The sequence below is a fragment of the Ailuropoda melanoleuca genome, chromosome 1, assembly GCF_002007445.2.
Source record: "Ailuropoda melanoleuca isolate Jingjing chromosome 1, ASM200744v2, whole genome shotgun sequence".
NCBI lineage: Eukaryota > Metazoa > Chordata > Mammalia > Carnivora > Ursidae > Ailuropoda > Ailuropoda melanoleuca.
Window position 1 is genome coordinate 71,911,881 of NC_048218.1, and position 14,437 is coordinate 71,926,317.

The window sequence follows — 14,437 nt, forward strand, 5'->3', positions numbered from 1 at the left end:
TTAGCTATGAGCAACCCATGGGAAGTGAGCCTCAGGGTAAATGTGGTAGAAGATTCCAAGGGCAGCACCGGAGTGCCTGCCTCTTATTCTCCCAGTAAGACACCTGCATGGAGCATCTTCATGCCGCCCCAACCACATGCATGATTCCTCACCTTGTTCTTTCATGAGACAGTGTATTTTGGTAATTGTTCCATAGCAGTACATAAAGCTTCCTCATTCGTTATTCATGCTGATATATTTTTTTCAATATATGTCTATGTACCATAATTTATCTATAATCCCCTATTGATAGACATTTAGGTTGCTTCCAATGTTTTGCTATTACAAACAAAGCTGAAATGAAATAACCTTATACATACATCATTTCAGGCATGTACAAATATGTCTCTAGGATAAATTCCCGGAAATGGTTTTGAACTTTTGATTTTAATAGCATTGCCCTCCACAGAGTCGTACCAGTTTTTAATCCCCCAGTGTAGAAGGCAGTGTATGAGGCAGAGCCGGGTCCAGCAGTGTGCCCTTGGCTTCATTTCATTCATCCATCCATCCGTTTCTTCACTTATCCAGCCAGCCAGTCATTCAGGATACATATCTATTACATAGACCAGGTGCCTGGGGAGGGATTGGGAAAGATGCAGAGAAACTGGGGAAAAAGGCGTGAAGTGCCAGCTTGATTTCAGCCCTGCTTGCTCCATTGCTGAGTACCCTTATTGCGGCACTGTCCATGCAGCTGTACACACAGTCCTTGAGGGGAAGCCCTGACTCGAGGCTCGAAAGCAGGGCCCAACCGAGGGGAGATGTGGTACCAGAGAGAAGAGGGCAACACTGCCCATTGTGGAGGTTTGACACGTGTACCCTCAGAGCTTCCTGGGAATAGGACCACATTCCTATATTCCCTCGCAAAAGCAAACAATGGAAGCAAACAAAAAGCACTTTTATCACATTTATCAAATTTTGATCAAATTTATTTTAGGAAATTTAGAAATTATAGGGGAACCAAAAAAATAAAAGAAGAAGAAAAAAAGATAAGAGAAAAAAAAGCCACAATCATAGTTTACGAATCACTGGAATCATTGGGTATAATCCTTCCACAGTGTTTGATATGTGCATAAAATATATGTCTTATTATATGTATTATATATATTTATGGGTATCTAATATGTATACATGTAACATACACATAATGCATGTCTATCGCGTGCATGATCCATAACCTATGAAAATGCGCACCGTGAATGTGTGAACATTTTTCTGGTGTTCGTCTCCAGACTAACAGTGATCCCCATCTCCCACCAGCTGACCTGCACCCCTGTTATGTGGAGGCTTTACCTCATCATTATGCTCGGTTCCAATTTCATCGTGTCCCTTGTTGTGGAGGTAAGTGCCCTGGGGCTGCTGCTCATTTGGGGCAGAGAGAGACAGTGCATTCTCTGGGTCTGAAAGAAGGAAAAACTCTAGTTGGAAAGACTGAGCAGTGCAAGGGGCTCCCTTCCTCGGCCACACGAGCAATGGCACTTTCCCCTGGCAAGTTCCAAACAAGGTGTGTTTTCCCGTCTAGAGAGTGGACCTGGAGAGAATGGAATTATGACGTCTAAGGTCCTGTTCATTTCTAAAATCCACAGGTAGAGAACCAACTCAATTCATTTTTTGAAATTAAATATGATTCGTATGCTATAAAATTCACCTTCTGAAAATATGCAGTTCAGGGGCGCCCGGGTGGCACAGCTGTTAAGCGTCTGCCTTCGGCTCAGGGCGTGATCCCGGCGTTATGGGATCGAGCCCTCCCAGGCTCCTCTGCTGTGAGTCTGCTTCTTCCTCTCCCACTCCCCCTGCTTGTGTTCCCTCTCTCACTGGCTGTCTCTATCTCTGTCAAATAAAAAAACAAAATAAAAAAATCTTTTAAAAAATATGCAGTTCAGTGGGTTTTAGTATATTCATCGAGTTGTACAACCATCACCACTAATTCCAGAACATTCTCATCACTCCAGAAGAAATCCTGTACCCATTAGCAGTTACTCCTCATTCCCCCTTTCCCCTCCTTCACCCCTTGGCAGCCACTAATTTACTTTCTGTCTCTATGGATTTGCCTATTCCAGATATTTCACGTAGAAGGAATCATAATATATGGCCTTTTGTGTCTGGCTTTTTTCATTTAACAACTTCTATTACTTTTACTTCACAGATGGGAAATAAGATTCATAGTGAGCTTTTCTTGGGTTTTCTTCTTCACCTCCCATTTGCTCTAGTTCTCAATACAATGAGTTTGTGCTCCCTCTTTCTTTGGCTATGTTGTTCACTCCTCCTTCCATGCTGTTAGACAAACTCTCCATTCTTCAAAGCCTACTGAAGAACAGGGGGCATCCTTAGAAATGGCATCATGTCAAAGGGCAGGTGAACATCAGGATTCAGTCTGTCCTCATTCTTAACTCCTGGTTGTAAATCTAGCCTTGTTCTGGGGTGGAGTGGGGGGGAATTCATGGTGGATAGAGAGTACCTGGAACCTGACTTCCCCGTAGAACCTTCCATTCTAGGCAGGGTAAAAACTACACAGAAGCTGGTGGCAGAACACGGCATAGAATTAAGATACTGGAGCCTCTCCCTGTATGCAAAACCAGGGCCTCTCAAACTTAAATGGGCATCAGAGTCACCTGAAGGACTTGTTAAAACACAGGTCGTCCAGGCCTTTCCCTAGCTTTTCTGATTCAATAGGTCTGGAATAGGCACAAGTTTTTGTTTCTAACAGGTTGCCAGGTGATTCTGATACTGCTGGTTGAGAAACCACACTGAGAAGTATCATCCTAGCCCATATGGGTCTCCAAAGCCACCAAATTAATGAAAGAGCATCCCATGAGTGTCCTCATACCTAGTTGCAGAAGGGTGAACCTTGCCCTTTAAGGGGTAATCTTATGTATATATCTTGTCCCCAGCAGTGATCATATTATTCCCTCTGTCTAGTACATCTGCCCCCATGTCTGCATAATGAAATGCTATTCCATCCTCTAGGCACAGCTGTAGTACTAGCCCCTTTATGACTCCTTCCTGAAGCCTGCATAGGTTAGGCAAGTAACAGTGGCTTAAACAATAAAGATATTTATTGATTCACTTAAGAAGATAGGAGATAAGTGGTTTCCAGACTGGTTTAGTAACAGTGGTATCACTGGGGATCATCAATCTTTTACTTTTCTGTCTCCCCATCTTTAGATATTGGCCTTTCATGTTTGTGTGTATTGCTTATGTGTTCAGATAGCTTCCATGGAGCTGGGCAGTATCTCTGCTTTAATGCAGGAAGAAAATGGAAGGAGAGGCACCAGCAAGCTTTTTCCCCTCAAGTATGAACCTTCTATGAGGAAACAAAATAATTTCCTATAGCCACCCGGCAGACTCTTACGCCTCATTGCTTAGAACTGTGTCTTATTGTCATCCTGAGTAGAAAAGGATTCTGGGAAAGTGGGTCTATGCCAAAAAATTAGACAGATTGGCTTAGCTTGTTTGTGAGTTTTTTCCTTTTAGGTAAACAGGAAAAAGTTGGGAGGAATGTGCTTAGCAACAAAGGAGGAGGACTTCTCCAGCCTTTCCCCTAGCATTTCTGATTCAGTAGGTCTGGTGACAGGTGACGGGCAACTGAACAATGAAGTCTGCCATAATCCCCTAGTAGGAAGCTGTTCAACTGCCACTATATTTGCAGTTAAGAGCATAAGCCAGAAGTAGTCTACCTGGGTTTGAATCCTGGCTCCACCCTTTCTTGCTGCCTGACTCCAGGCAACACCTGCTATTCCACTTCTCTGTGTCTCTGTTTCTTCATCTGAAAAATAGTGATAATAAGAATATCTTACCTCATAGGGCTACCGTGAGCATGAAATGTGAACACAGTAAAGCACATAGTAAATATTCGATAAATATAAACTATTATTATTGTATTATCTCTTAGGGTACTTAGTATTACTTACTTTGAATCTATCAATCATTCAGGCTTTCATTTGTTCATTTGCTCTTTCCACAAACATTTGTTGACCATATGCCATGTCCTAGGCCACAATGTGGTGTGGATTCTGATGACCTTGTCCTTTGCCCACAGTTTAAAGTGAGCAAGAGAACACATGCCACAGTTTTTTGTGTATAGTTTGTGTATGGATATAAACTGTGCTGGCAAGAACTCATCTCAGTACCCACAGTATCTAAAACCCTGCTTTATTCTAATAGAAGCTGGAGAAAGTTTTGTTCAATTATTAAATGTAAGAAGTGATGCTGCTTGCCTGCTGCAGATGGAGAGGGTAATTTGATACTCATGAAAGATTAAGTTTCTCCTCTGTTTCTTGTGTTGAGTGAGAAATGGAGACAGGCGTGGATGTTTAGTGTGGGTTCCCAGCAGCTTTCTCACTGAGAAATAACACTGTGAGGTCCCAGCTCTCACCCCCAGGCTCTTCCACTGCTGTCCCCAGTTGTTTGAAGTTACCCTTCTCCTGCTGTCAGGAGGCACTCAGGAACAAACCGAAGCCCTTTGAGTCTGAGGTGAAGGCAGTTGTAATGGAGAATTATGGACACTAGGATTTCTTGCCTTATGAGGTGAGCCTAGCAGAGTACGTAAAGGCTCCCCAGATTGTCATGGATTCAGCAAGATGTTTTCCTCAGGTAGTTGTAGGTATGTCTGACGGCAGATGCTAAAGATTCCTGGGATGGACACGCTAACTCCATAGTTCCTGGCCAGCCTGTGACAGAGATGGTCCAGAGAGGTTTTGAGGGACAGGCATGAGGGATGGCTGGCCTCCTTTGGTATAGTGCTGAATATTGCCTGGGCCACTGAGAGGTCTAACCCTACTCCTAATCTTAGAGCGGCCCAGCAAACGGTTTTGAATGGAATCTTGTTCTTTGCTTTCTCATAACGTAACCTCCAAGTGAAAGACAAAGGAGGAGCTAACATGCATAGCTTTAATTCTCCTCCCTTCTTTTTTTTTATTACTTATGTGTGTAATGTGTATATATATATGTATATATATATGAATCATTTTAGTAGCCAATCTGAAGAGCTTGTGCGGTGAAGTTTGTTTTTTTTGTTTTTTAAGAAATAGTATTTCATAAAGGCGTTCTTTTTGTTTCTAGTTTACATTTAATTTACAATGTGACAGGACAGATCACTTCTCAGTGCTCTAGTTTCCCTTTCCAGAGCAGCAAAGTGATACGGGTCGTCATAATTATACATAATTCTAGAATTGCGAAAACACTCAGTGCGTGGTGTACAGCACTAAAGTCTGTGTGTGTGTCTGTGTTTTGCTTTGTTTTGTTTTGTTTAAAACCTGCTAAGATTTCCCGGAGGTAAGTTAAATTTTAAGACCATTGATTGGATACCTATGATCCTGCCTTATTCCAGCTCTAAGGAGAACGACTGCTCTCTTGTTAATTAGGAAGCACAAAAAACCCTTGGTATGGGGAAGTAGAATCACAAATCTGGCTAGATGAGCCCTGATGTTTGCAAGATGCTCTCAAGATGGCTGTGTGGGTCTTTAACAGCCTGTTAGCACATGATCCGTTCTCAGGGAACGATTCAGACTAGATATGCCCATTATTTCCATGGGCAATGGGAGTCAAATGCCAAAGATGGGTGGAGTTTAGGAAAACTACTACTCTGGCAAAGTTCCTTATAGAACCCCATAGAACTGACTCTTCTGATTTGGCAAAGATACCATTGACAAACACCAAAATGAGTCTTAATTCTGTAGGACAGCAGGATTTTCATATTTTTCTTTTTGATTCTTTCATGATAACTTCTAAGATGGTTAGCTTTTTATGGCTAAATATGATAAAAATGAAAAATTAGCAAAATAACCTCTCGTGCATTCTGTGTTGTAAGTTATAATTTGGGCTCTATTTGAGGCTCAGTCTAACTCACAAAATAAAATGGCAGTCTAAAATGTTTCCAAAGAGACATATCTTTTGTAATATTAAAAAATGTATTGCAATGAAATATTTGTAGGTGAAGGTCAGAGGCCACAGTCAACATAGTGCATAGCCATTTGTTAAATAGTTTAGAAGGGTGGTAAAGGGAGGCACCTATACCATGCCATGTCCTGCATTGTAAGGAGAGTTACAAATCTTTATGACAAACATAACAGAAAGGAATTATTATTTCTGCTCACTGAGGCTCAGAGAAGGTAATTAAATTGCCCATAGTAGATGGGCAGATGTCAGAGCTGGAACTTGAATCCAGATCTGTCCAAGTCCAATATGTGCATATTTCAACTTTACTGACCTATGTTCATAGCTATGCACTTATGTGCCAGGGCATACCAAAGCCACATCATACCCATGGCACATCTATCTGTAGGGTAATTCCATTTGGTGGTAAGTAATTTTAAATATCATTTGATATTAAATCAAATATAGGTGTGGTATAGAGAGGTCTGCAGAATTTGAATGATTTTAAATTGAATTTATATACAAGATCCAGAAGAAATTTCATCCTCGAGGCAGACTTTTTCAAGCTGTTTCCAGATTCTTGATGCTATGTACCTCTTTCTTCTCCCAGAAGAGTTCCTTAAGTGGAAAAATTTGAGAGGCTGAGACCTAACCCATGAAACCACATTGGAATTGTTTATGCAGGCCTCAAGTTTTTTGTCAAGCTGTATCTAAGCAGCCAATGTGGTCGTTCCTTCTTAGGGTCTATGGAGGGCCATAGCCTGGAAATATTTGACTTCTGGTTGTAAAGAGTAACTCTTTTATTTTGCAGGAGGCCATCATTGAAAATCGAGCCCTGTGGGTGACCTTCAAAAGGTGTTTTGGCTATCAGTCAAAAAGTCAGTATCGGATATGGCAGAGAGCCTTGGCAAATGACCCTAGTTGGCCACTGCTAAACCAAACATCCTACTCTGACATGCCAGGATGTGGAGGGGGAGTGTCTTACAGCAATCCGGTGTTTGAGAGCAATGAAGAACAACTCTGAAGCCAGTGTGATATCCAAGTTAACAAAACATAGAAACAATGATAAAAGAAACCAGTTTCAGTGATTTTCAAGGAATGAGACTCTTCTAAAATCAGCTGGAGTTTTTGGAATCAAAAACCTATCCGATCATGGTGGCAAATTAAAATCTACTTGATAAAATACTCTCTACAGAGCAGAACACTGCCCCAGAAGAGTGTTTTCCTCTTGGCTTCTGAAAATAGTTAGGGTGTTTAGTGAATCAAGAATGGGCCAAGGACTGCAATTGGCCAAGAGATTGGGAGGCTCACAGACAAGGAGAATATATAATCTTTCCTCTTAGATAACGTGTTTTTTAAATGCGTTGAGAGAAAGTAGTACTATGGGTAGTCATAGAATTGTAACATGTGAAAGATCACTTTTGAGTTCATATTTCATTGATGAAAAACAAATGCATGGGAGCCATCACACCAATCTTCACTGTCCAGTTTCCTTTCCTTTGTAGTACTTTCAGAGTTGAGACAATGCCTGCTGCCTCTGGCCTTCCCCTACGTAGTAGTAAGGATGGGCTAAGCTGATGCTGCAATTACAAACAACTCCCTTGTCTCAGTGGCTTAACACACAAGAGCTTCTTTCGTTGTCCAGGTGACTCTGTAGACTAGCTTTCTTCACAGCACTGACTGCTTCAATGTGTTGGCCCCAGCGACTGAAAATAAGGACTCCATGTTCACTGTGATGCGAAGGAAGAATCGGGACATCACGTAATGGCTTTCCACAGCCTCACCCCAAAAGCGGATGCATTTCTTCCACTACTTACATCTCATTCATCAGAGAACTGGCAAAGAAGCTGGGAAGTACAGCCACCTGTGTTTAGGGCTGGTTTCATGGGCGTATGACCTGTGCAGTCACCTAGGGCCCCATGCTTAGAAGGGCCCCACCCTTATTTTAATGCTTTGCTGTTGCCATCTTGAAATCCCTAACTTTGAAATTCCCACATTTTCATTTCGGATTCAGCCCCACAAATGATGTAGTTGGTCCAGCGTGTGTTCCTAGGAAAGAAAGGAAAGTAATACATATCAAAAAGCACAGGCACTGTCCTCTGAGCTCTGCGTGCCCTGCCCTGTGAAGATCTCCTACGTTTTAGGAACTCCACATCTCACATACCCAACTTCAGGTATCTCCGCTACTCTGCTCTATTATTTTTGAGAAAATTGGTCTTGTTCTACATTATATGTTATCGTTGACATAAGTCTTTACACAATCTACACATTTCTTAAATCTGAGGCTTCAATTTTCCAAAAACAAAAATTGCCCTTATTTTTATCACTATTACAATTTTGTTATATCGGATTCATTTAGAATAGAAAGCACCGAGGTTTCTGTTAGCTCAGCAGACAACTCTGAGTTCTAGGACAATACCCACAAATAGTATTTTAAAGTGAAAGCAAAACTTTCATTACAAACATCAAATCCTTAGTGAATGTTCCGGGCAGAGGGTGGGTCCCAGGCTGGCTTTGCTACTTCTTGATAGCATATGCAAGCGTCCCCTTCCCTGGCTGAATTCCTGAGGATGGTTGGAGGCTCTATGGCTATAGATAATACTGGGAACATGATTTTTCTCAGCCATGAATGTACCTTGCTGCTTCTGGTTTTAAAATAAGGTGTGAGGAATCATTTAAATAAGCTGCAGAAGAATCATTGTCTTCCTTGGTACAGAAAGAAATATTTCCTTTTACAAAGTTAGCCTCAGCAGTGATATGGTAGTTCCAAATGTCTTTTTCTAAGACTCATTGTTTACTCATTTTTCAGGAGTGGAGGGTTGTGGACAGGGCAAGCCAGAGAGGGTCTACAACCTGGTGACAGGCAAGAGCGGCACGTGCATTCACACCTAGAAGAGTTCCTTACCAGGGGCTGTCACCTCCACTAGCTATTTGAATTGCATGATTCTTTCTGGCCTCAGGCAAGGAAGGACTTATCATCTACTTTTACAAGTGAGAAAACTGAGATTCAGAGTAAGGCAAGCAGACCCAGGCCTTAGACACAGATCTTCTGAGCAAAGCTTCTGTTGTTTCCAAATACCTCCTAATTACAAAGCTCCAGCAGGGCAGGGTGTTTGGGGTGATCTCATAGTCAAACAAAGAATGAGTTTCTTATTTGCCAGGTGGAAGGAGGCAACACTTTGCTAATACCAGGGCCTAATGTTCAAATGAATGCCAGGCATCCTGCCAGGCTTGGGCTAGAGGTATGTTCAAAACAAAACCAAACCAAAACCCGTTAAGTATCTGTCTGAGACTCTGAGTTGCTCTTGACTTGGTCATAAGTGATTCAAACACTGAGGATTGAATCTAAAATCTTTGTCAAAAGGGACTTATCCTGAAGACTGTACTTGAAATTAACTATAACTTAGAGGTAGTGAGAAAATTCTTAACTTGGAAAAGCAGGGTTGGCGGGGTATTGTCAAGGGATGTTAAGAGTTGTTTTCAAATACTTGAAGGGTTTCCGTGGGAGACAAGACTCCCACCTGTGCCAGGTGGCATGATCAGTGGGTAAAGGGCTTGGTGGGAATGGCTTCAGGCTGACACAAAGACCACTGTCCCAACAGCACAAATAGAAGTGGAATCTGGTGACATCATGAAGTGTGTGCTCTGTGACACTGGAAGTGCAAGTGGATATTCAAAGACCAATTAGAGATAGAAGTCAAGAATCAGATGGAATTCAATTACCAGCAAGATCCCATTCAGGCTTGATATGCACATGTCTCAGTTTTATGCTATGATGTGAACTATTCATTGTCACTGCCCACATAGAATATCAGACTGCCTATTGTGGGGAGATGAGCTGGGGAGGACAGGATCCCAGGCCTGTGGGGCCCGCAGTGCGGACAAATGGGCTTGACTGCTCTGTGCCTTGGAAGGTGGCTTTTGATGGAGCTAAGATTCTCAAAAATAGGTGCCCACTGATGGGTCTTGACTGCCAAACTGACAGCTGGGGAATACTTCTGATGTATGCATTTTCATAGAAAGAAAAGTTTGAAAATTTCAGTAAAAGACTGTGGGAGAGTACCCCAAACCTGGGGGCAGAGCTACTTGCACCCAATACGCTTATCTGACCAGGACTTGGAGGAGAAAAGGACACTCATCTGATCCAATTCATTTAAGAGGTTCACCATATGTTCACGCCAAGGTACACAGCTCTGACCCACAGAGAGGAAGCCTGGCTCTGGGCTCTTCTCTCTAAACAAGTAATGATCTGAGAACGGAAATACATCTGTGCCATCTGTGTCCTTATGAGCTCATACAAGTGTGCGTGTACACACTTGCAAATGTGATGACTGGGAAAGTGATTATTTATTCAGAACCTTGTATTTAGTTTATACTGTAATAAATTATTCTTTACAAAAGAGGCAAATATAACCTATAATTCTGGTGTTCTAAAATCAATCTTTCTCCTTTATTGCAGTGGAGTCTTTCACTCTGGCTAATAAAATGGTGTGGTCTACTCCAGTAATGTTGAAGCAACGAAACATCTTTAAAAAGTTCCAGGCATTTCCTAACAGCATAGACACTATTATTCCCTGCTTTGTAACAGGGCACCACAGTCTACAAAATACTTTCATACTCATTCTCTTGCTTAAGTCTCATAACAATCACAGGAGGAAGACAGTGCAAGGGTTACTATCCTCCTTCTTTTGATGATACCAGACCCTCCGAAGTCTCAGTAACTTGTCCAAGAGCAGACTGGAGCTAGAGCTGCGTTCAGACGCACAGCTTCCACCAATGAGTTTCCTGCTCTGTCACTCTCCCACGCTGTTTCTCCTAGATGAAATGTTTGTAGCACCGAAAAACAAGGCAAGCAAGGCAAGGCAATATTCAATGGATTGCCATCACAAGTGTAATTGCTTCCAGAAAGAGTTTTGAGTTCTCATAGAAGTTCCCTTGAATTTGGTCATCGATCACAGAAAAGGTCAACTCCCATAGCTGAAGAGTAAAATCACTTAGCCCTTTGAGTTTATTTCATGACAGCAGATATAGCTCTGGTTTCTGACTTCAGTCTCCAGAAGCAGAAACCCGTATCTCTGCTTGAACTTTGCCTCTGCTTTGTAAGGCAGTTTAGGGTCATATGGATTCGGTCTTGGCTTTGTACTAAACTCACTTCCTTATGCAGTCAGTAGCTCACTCATTCTTGCCAGCAGTCAGTAACTCACTCATTCCAGGAGTACAGGAACTTACTTTCTTAACTCAATACCTTTGCTCATGCTGCTTTCTCTTTGGGGGCATCAATAATTATTACTCTCATCTCCACACACACAAATCCCACCATTTCTCAAGAGCCAATTAGAATGACACCTGGTCTTCCAAGCCAGAAGGGAGATCTGTTTTGTCTACACACAGCTTACACTCCACATACGCATCTTCTGTGTGACAGACAGCTCTTTTTACCATGTGTTATGGTCCTGTAGTGTTCTGACATCTTCCAACTCTCTCTCAACCCCACTTTATTTATTTTTTTATTTTTAAAGATTTTATTTATTTATTTGAGAGAGAGAGACAGCCAGCGAGAGAGGGAACACAAGCAGGGGGAGTGGGAGAGGAAGAAGCAGGCTCCCAGCGGAGGAGCCCGATGTGGGGCTCGATTCCAGAATGCTGGGATCACGCCCTGAGCCGAAGGCAGATGCTTAACGACTGAGCCACCCAGGCGCCCCTAAACCCCACTTTAACTAGGGAGCACATTCTGTGAGGGTGGGGACCAAGCCTGATTCATCTCATCCACCCACTCTGCACCTAGAACAGGGCAATGGCTGGGGCTCAGCAAGCAACTGTGGCATGGCTGAATAAAAAATATAATCACCAGGATATTTTGTTGATTTATTTTTCTCCTTTGTCTGTGAACATCTGTTTTCTATTCAGTACAAAGAAGCTTAACCGAAACAAGAGGACTGTGAATAAAAACAAAAAGTGGGAAGTATAGCGAGTCCAACGTCGAACTTACTCAGTTTGGCTGTCCATTGTCATGGCGGGTCGGAGGCGTGCTGTGGAGTTGGATACATGCTGCAAGGACTCTCTCAATAGTAGGGGACCCTGGAGGTGAATTTGTGTGCGGCTACAAAGGCTCCCCCAGGAATATACTCAATCCAAGGGGAGGGAAAATTGAGGCAAACAAACTTGCTTAAAAACCAAGCATTGGGTAATAGAGAAGAAGGGAAAAGTTTGAGTACAACTGGGTGTGTATTTTTCTATCTGTTCTCTGGTTTCACCCTAACTTTAGGAACATTTGCAAGGACTTGAGGAAGAGAAAGCTATGATGGAGAGAGGAGGAAGAGACAAAGAGAGGCCCATTCTGTGATCTGTGTGTCAGGGAGTGTAAGGAAAGGAGGGCAGAGGGAATCCACCTGTGGCCTCTGTCACCTGGCAGTAATGTGATTGTGGGAACACAGGCAGAAGATTCATGTTGCTGGTGGCTGATGGTATCAGGCAGAGACACCATAGGTGACATGAACAGTCTGAGCATGTCTCCAAATGGCTAAAGGAGACAGAAAGTGGCTGGAGAGGATGGAATATGGCCAGGTAATAGAGTGACCATGCAGTCATAGAAATTTGGAGTCCCTGGCAACCAAGCTCAGGGTCAGGTAAGGCCCACAGATGCGTCAGATGGTAGCAGAGATCATCCCAAAGTGGTAACCTGTGGTACATACAGCTAATCCAGGTTGCAGGAGGAGGGAGCATACTATAGGCAGGAGCCCTGGATGCATCATGACTTGCTGGGGGCTTCTGTGGAACTTTTCAGTGACTCAGGAGGGACTTGAGAGTGGTAGGCCTTCTGTGATCCGGTTTTTTTTTTTTTTAAAGATTTTATTTATTTATTCGACAGAGATAGAGACAGCCAGCGAGAGAGGGAACAACAAGCAGGGGGAGTGGGAGAGGAAGAAGCAGGCTCATAGCGGAGGAGCCTGATGTGGGGCTCGATCCCAGAACGCCGGGATCACGCCCTGAGCCGAAGGCAGACGCTTAACCGCTGTGCCACCCAGGCGCCCCTGTGATCCAGTTTTAGACTATTGTTCCAGGTTTATGTGACCAGGGAAACATAGATTATAAAGATAGGAAAGATTCCTCCCCATTAGGTGAATGCCAATTGGGTGAAAGTGCATACAGAAATATTTAGGGAGAAGACACTCTGAGAAAGCTCTGCAGAGCCCTAAGGCCACTATCTCCCCAGCCTGCCTAGGGACAAAGCACAAGAAGAGGTGACTGCACAGCTGGCTGGATGCTCTTTCCTGAAAGCTAAGCCAGTTCTCGCCTCACTCAACACAAAGCTAGCCTTGAGAATTTGGTGAACTTGATTGTCTTAAGAATCTAGTCACCATCCATGACTAATTGGAAACCGGTTTGATCTGGGAACAATTTCATAGGTTTGGATCCTCCCTAAATGGATTCTGGAAACTAATTTAGTCTGGATGCCAAGATTTGTAGTTGGGGAAGGCCAAATCCTTGTTATATGCCCATACCTCACCCTAGCACAGGAGGGAAAGTTCACAGGTTTCCCAAAGAAGAGTGGATGGCTCAGGCCAGCAGGAGTCTGGGCCTGCACCTGGGGCCTGTGTAAGGGCAGAGCTGGCTTTCGTTGGCACAGCAGTCACGCTAGCTGAAGTCATTGGCTCTCAGCCAGTGCCCCATGTCTGACTGCATTATCAGGGGCCACACAGAGCTTGGATAGATAAAGTCCATCTCCAATGCCCTTTTGGGCAGTGGCACATGTCAGTTAAGAGTATAAGCTTAGGAGTCAGACAGGTCTGATCTCTAATCCAGACTTTCCTGATTTGTGATTTGAGCAAATTAATCACTGCATCTTGGTTACCTTGACTATTGGCATGGGAATATTATTTGTTACTTTATTCATAACTGCAAAAATCAAAGAAGATTAAATATGGCAATAACTTCTTTTCCTTCATCTCTAAAACTTTAAGGATTCTTAAGTCTTGGTCTTGCACAGAGTATAGCTATTTAATGTATGAATCAGTAAAGGAGTAGGTATAAGAATGCATAAATGGAGCTAGGAGGTTAAGATGGCGGAGGAGTAGGGGACCCCTTTTTCAGCCGGTCCCCTGAGTTGAGCTGGATAGGTACCAGACCAGCAGGAACATCCACGGAATCAGCCTGAGACGCAGGAAGATACATCTGGATCTCTACAAATGAACATCTCCAGCGCTGAGTATCGAGGTACGAAGCGGGGAGCNCCGTGAAACCGCGCACAGATATCGGAAGCTAAACAGAAGGGGGAGGGAGCCGCCGTGTCAGGGCGCCGGGAAGCGGTAGCCACCTGCACGGGGGAGCGGACAGACCGCGGACCCGCACGCTTGAGACAGCAGACTGAGAAGGGAGCTCCGGGAGCACACGCGGGACGGCTGGCGGTTGGCGGGCCACCTGCACGGGGGAAGAGGCGGACGCGCGGACGGCACCAGCGAGACAGCAGATTTAGAACGCGAGCTCCAGGAGCGCGCGCGCAGGGCGGCTGGCGGGCCACCTGCACCGG

The 14,437-nt window shown here is 43.7% G+C and overlaps 1 protein-coding gene across 1 annotated transcript in view; it reads left to right on the forward strand.

Annotated features, from left to right (window-relative positions):
• Positions 1 to 10,312, forward strand: part of ATP13A4 (ATPase 13A4) — a 129,679-nt gene extending 119,367 nt beyond the window's left edge. Inside the window, exons 28-29 of the mRNA XM_034671400.1 lie at positions 1,297 to 1,377; positions 6,722 to 10,312. Coding sequence (XP_034527291.1) covers positions 1,297 to 1,377; positions 6,722 to 6,934 — 294 coding nt within the window. The 3' untranslated portion in view covers positions 6,935 to 10,312. The remainder of the gene's footprint in view (positions 1 to 1,296; positions 1,378 to 6,721) is intronic.
• The last annotated feature ends 4,125 nt before the right edge of the window (positions 10,313 to 14,437 follow it).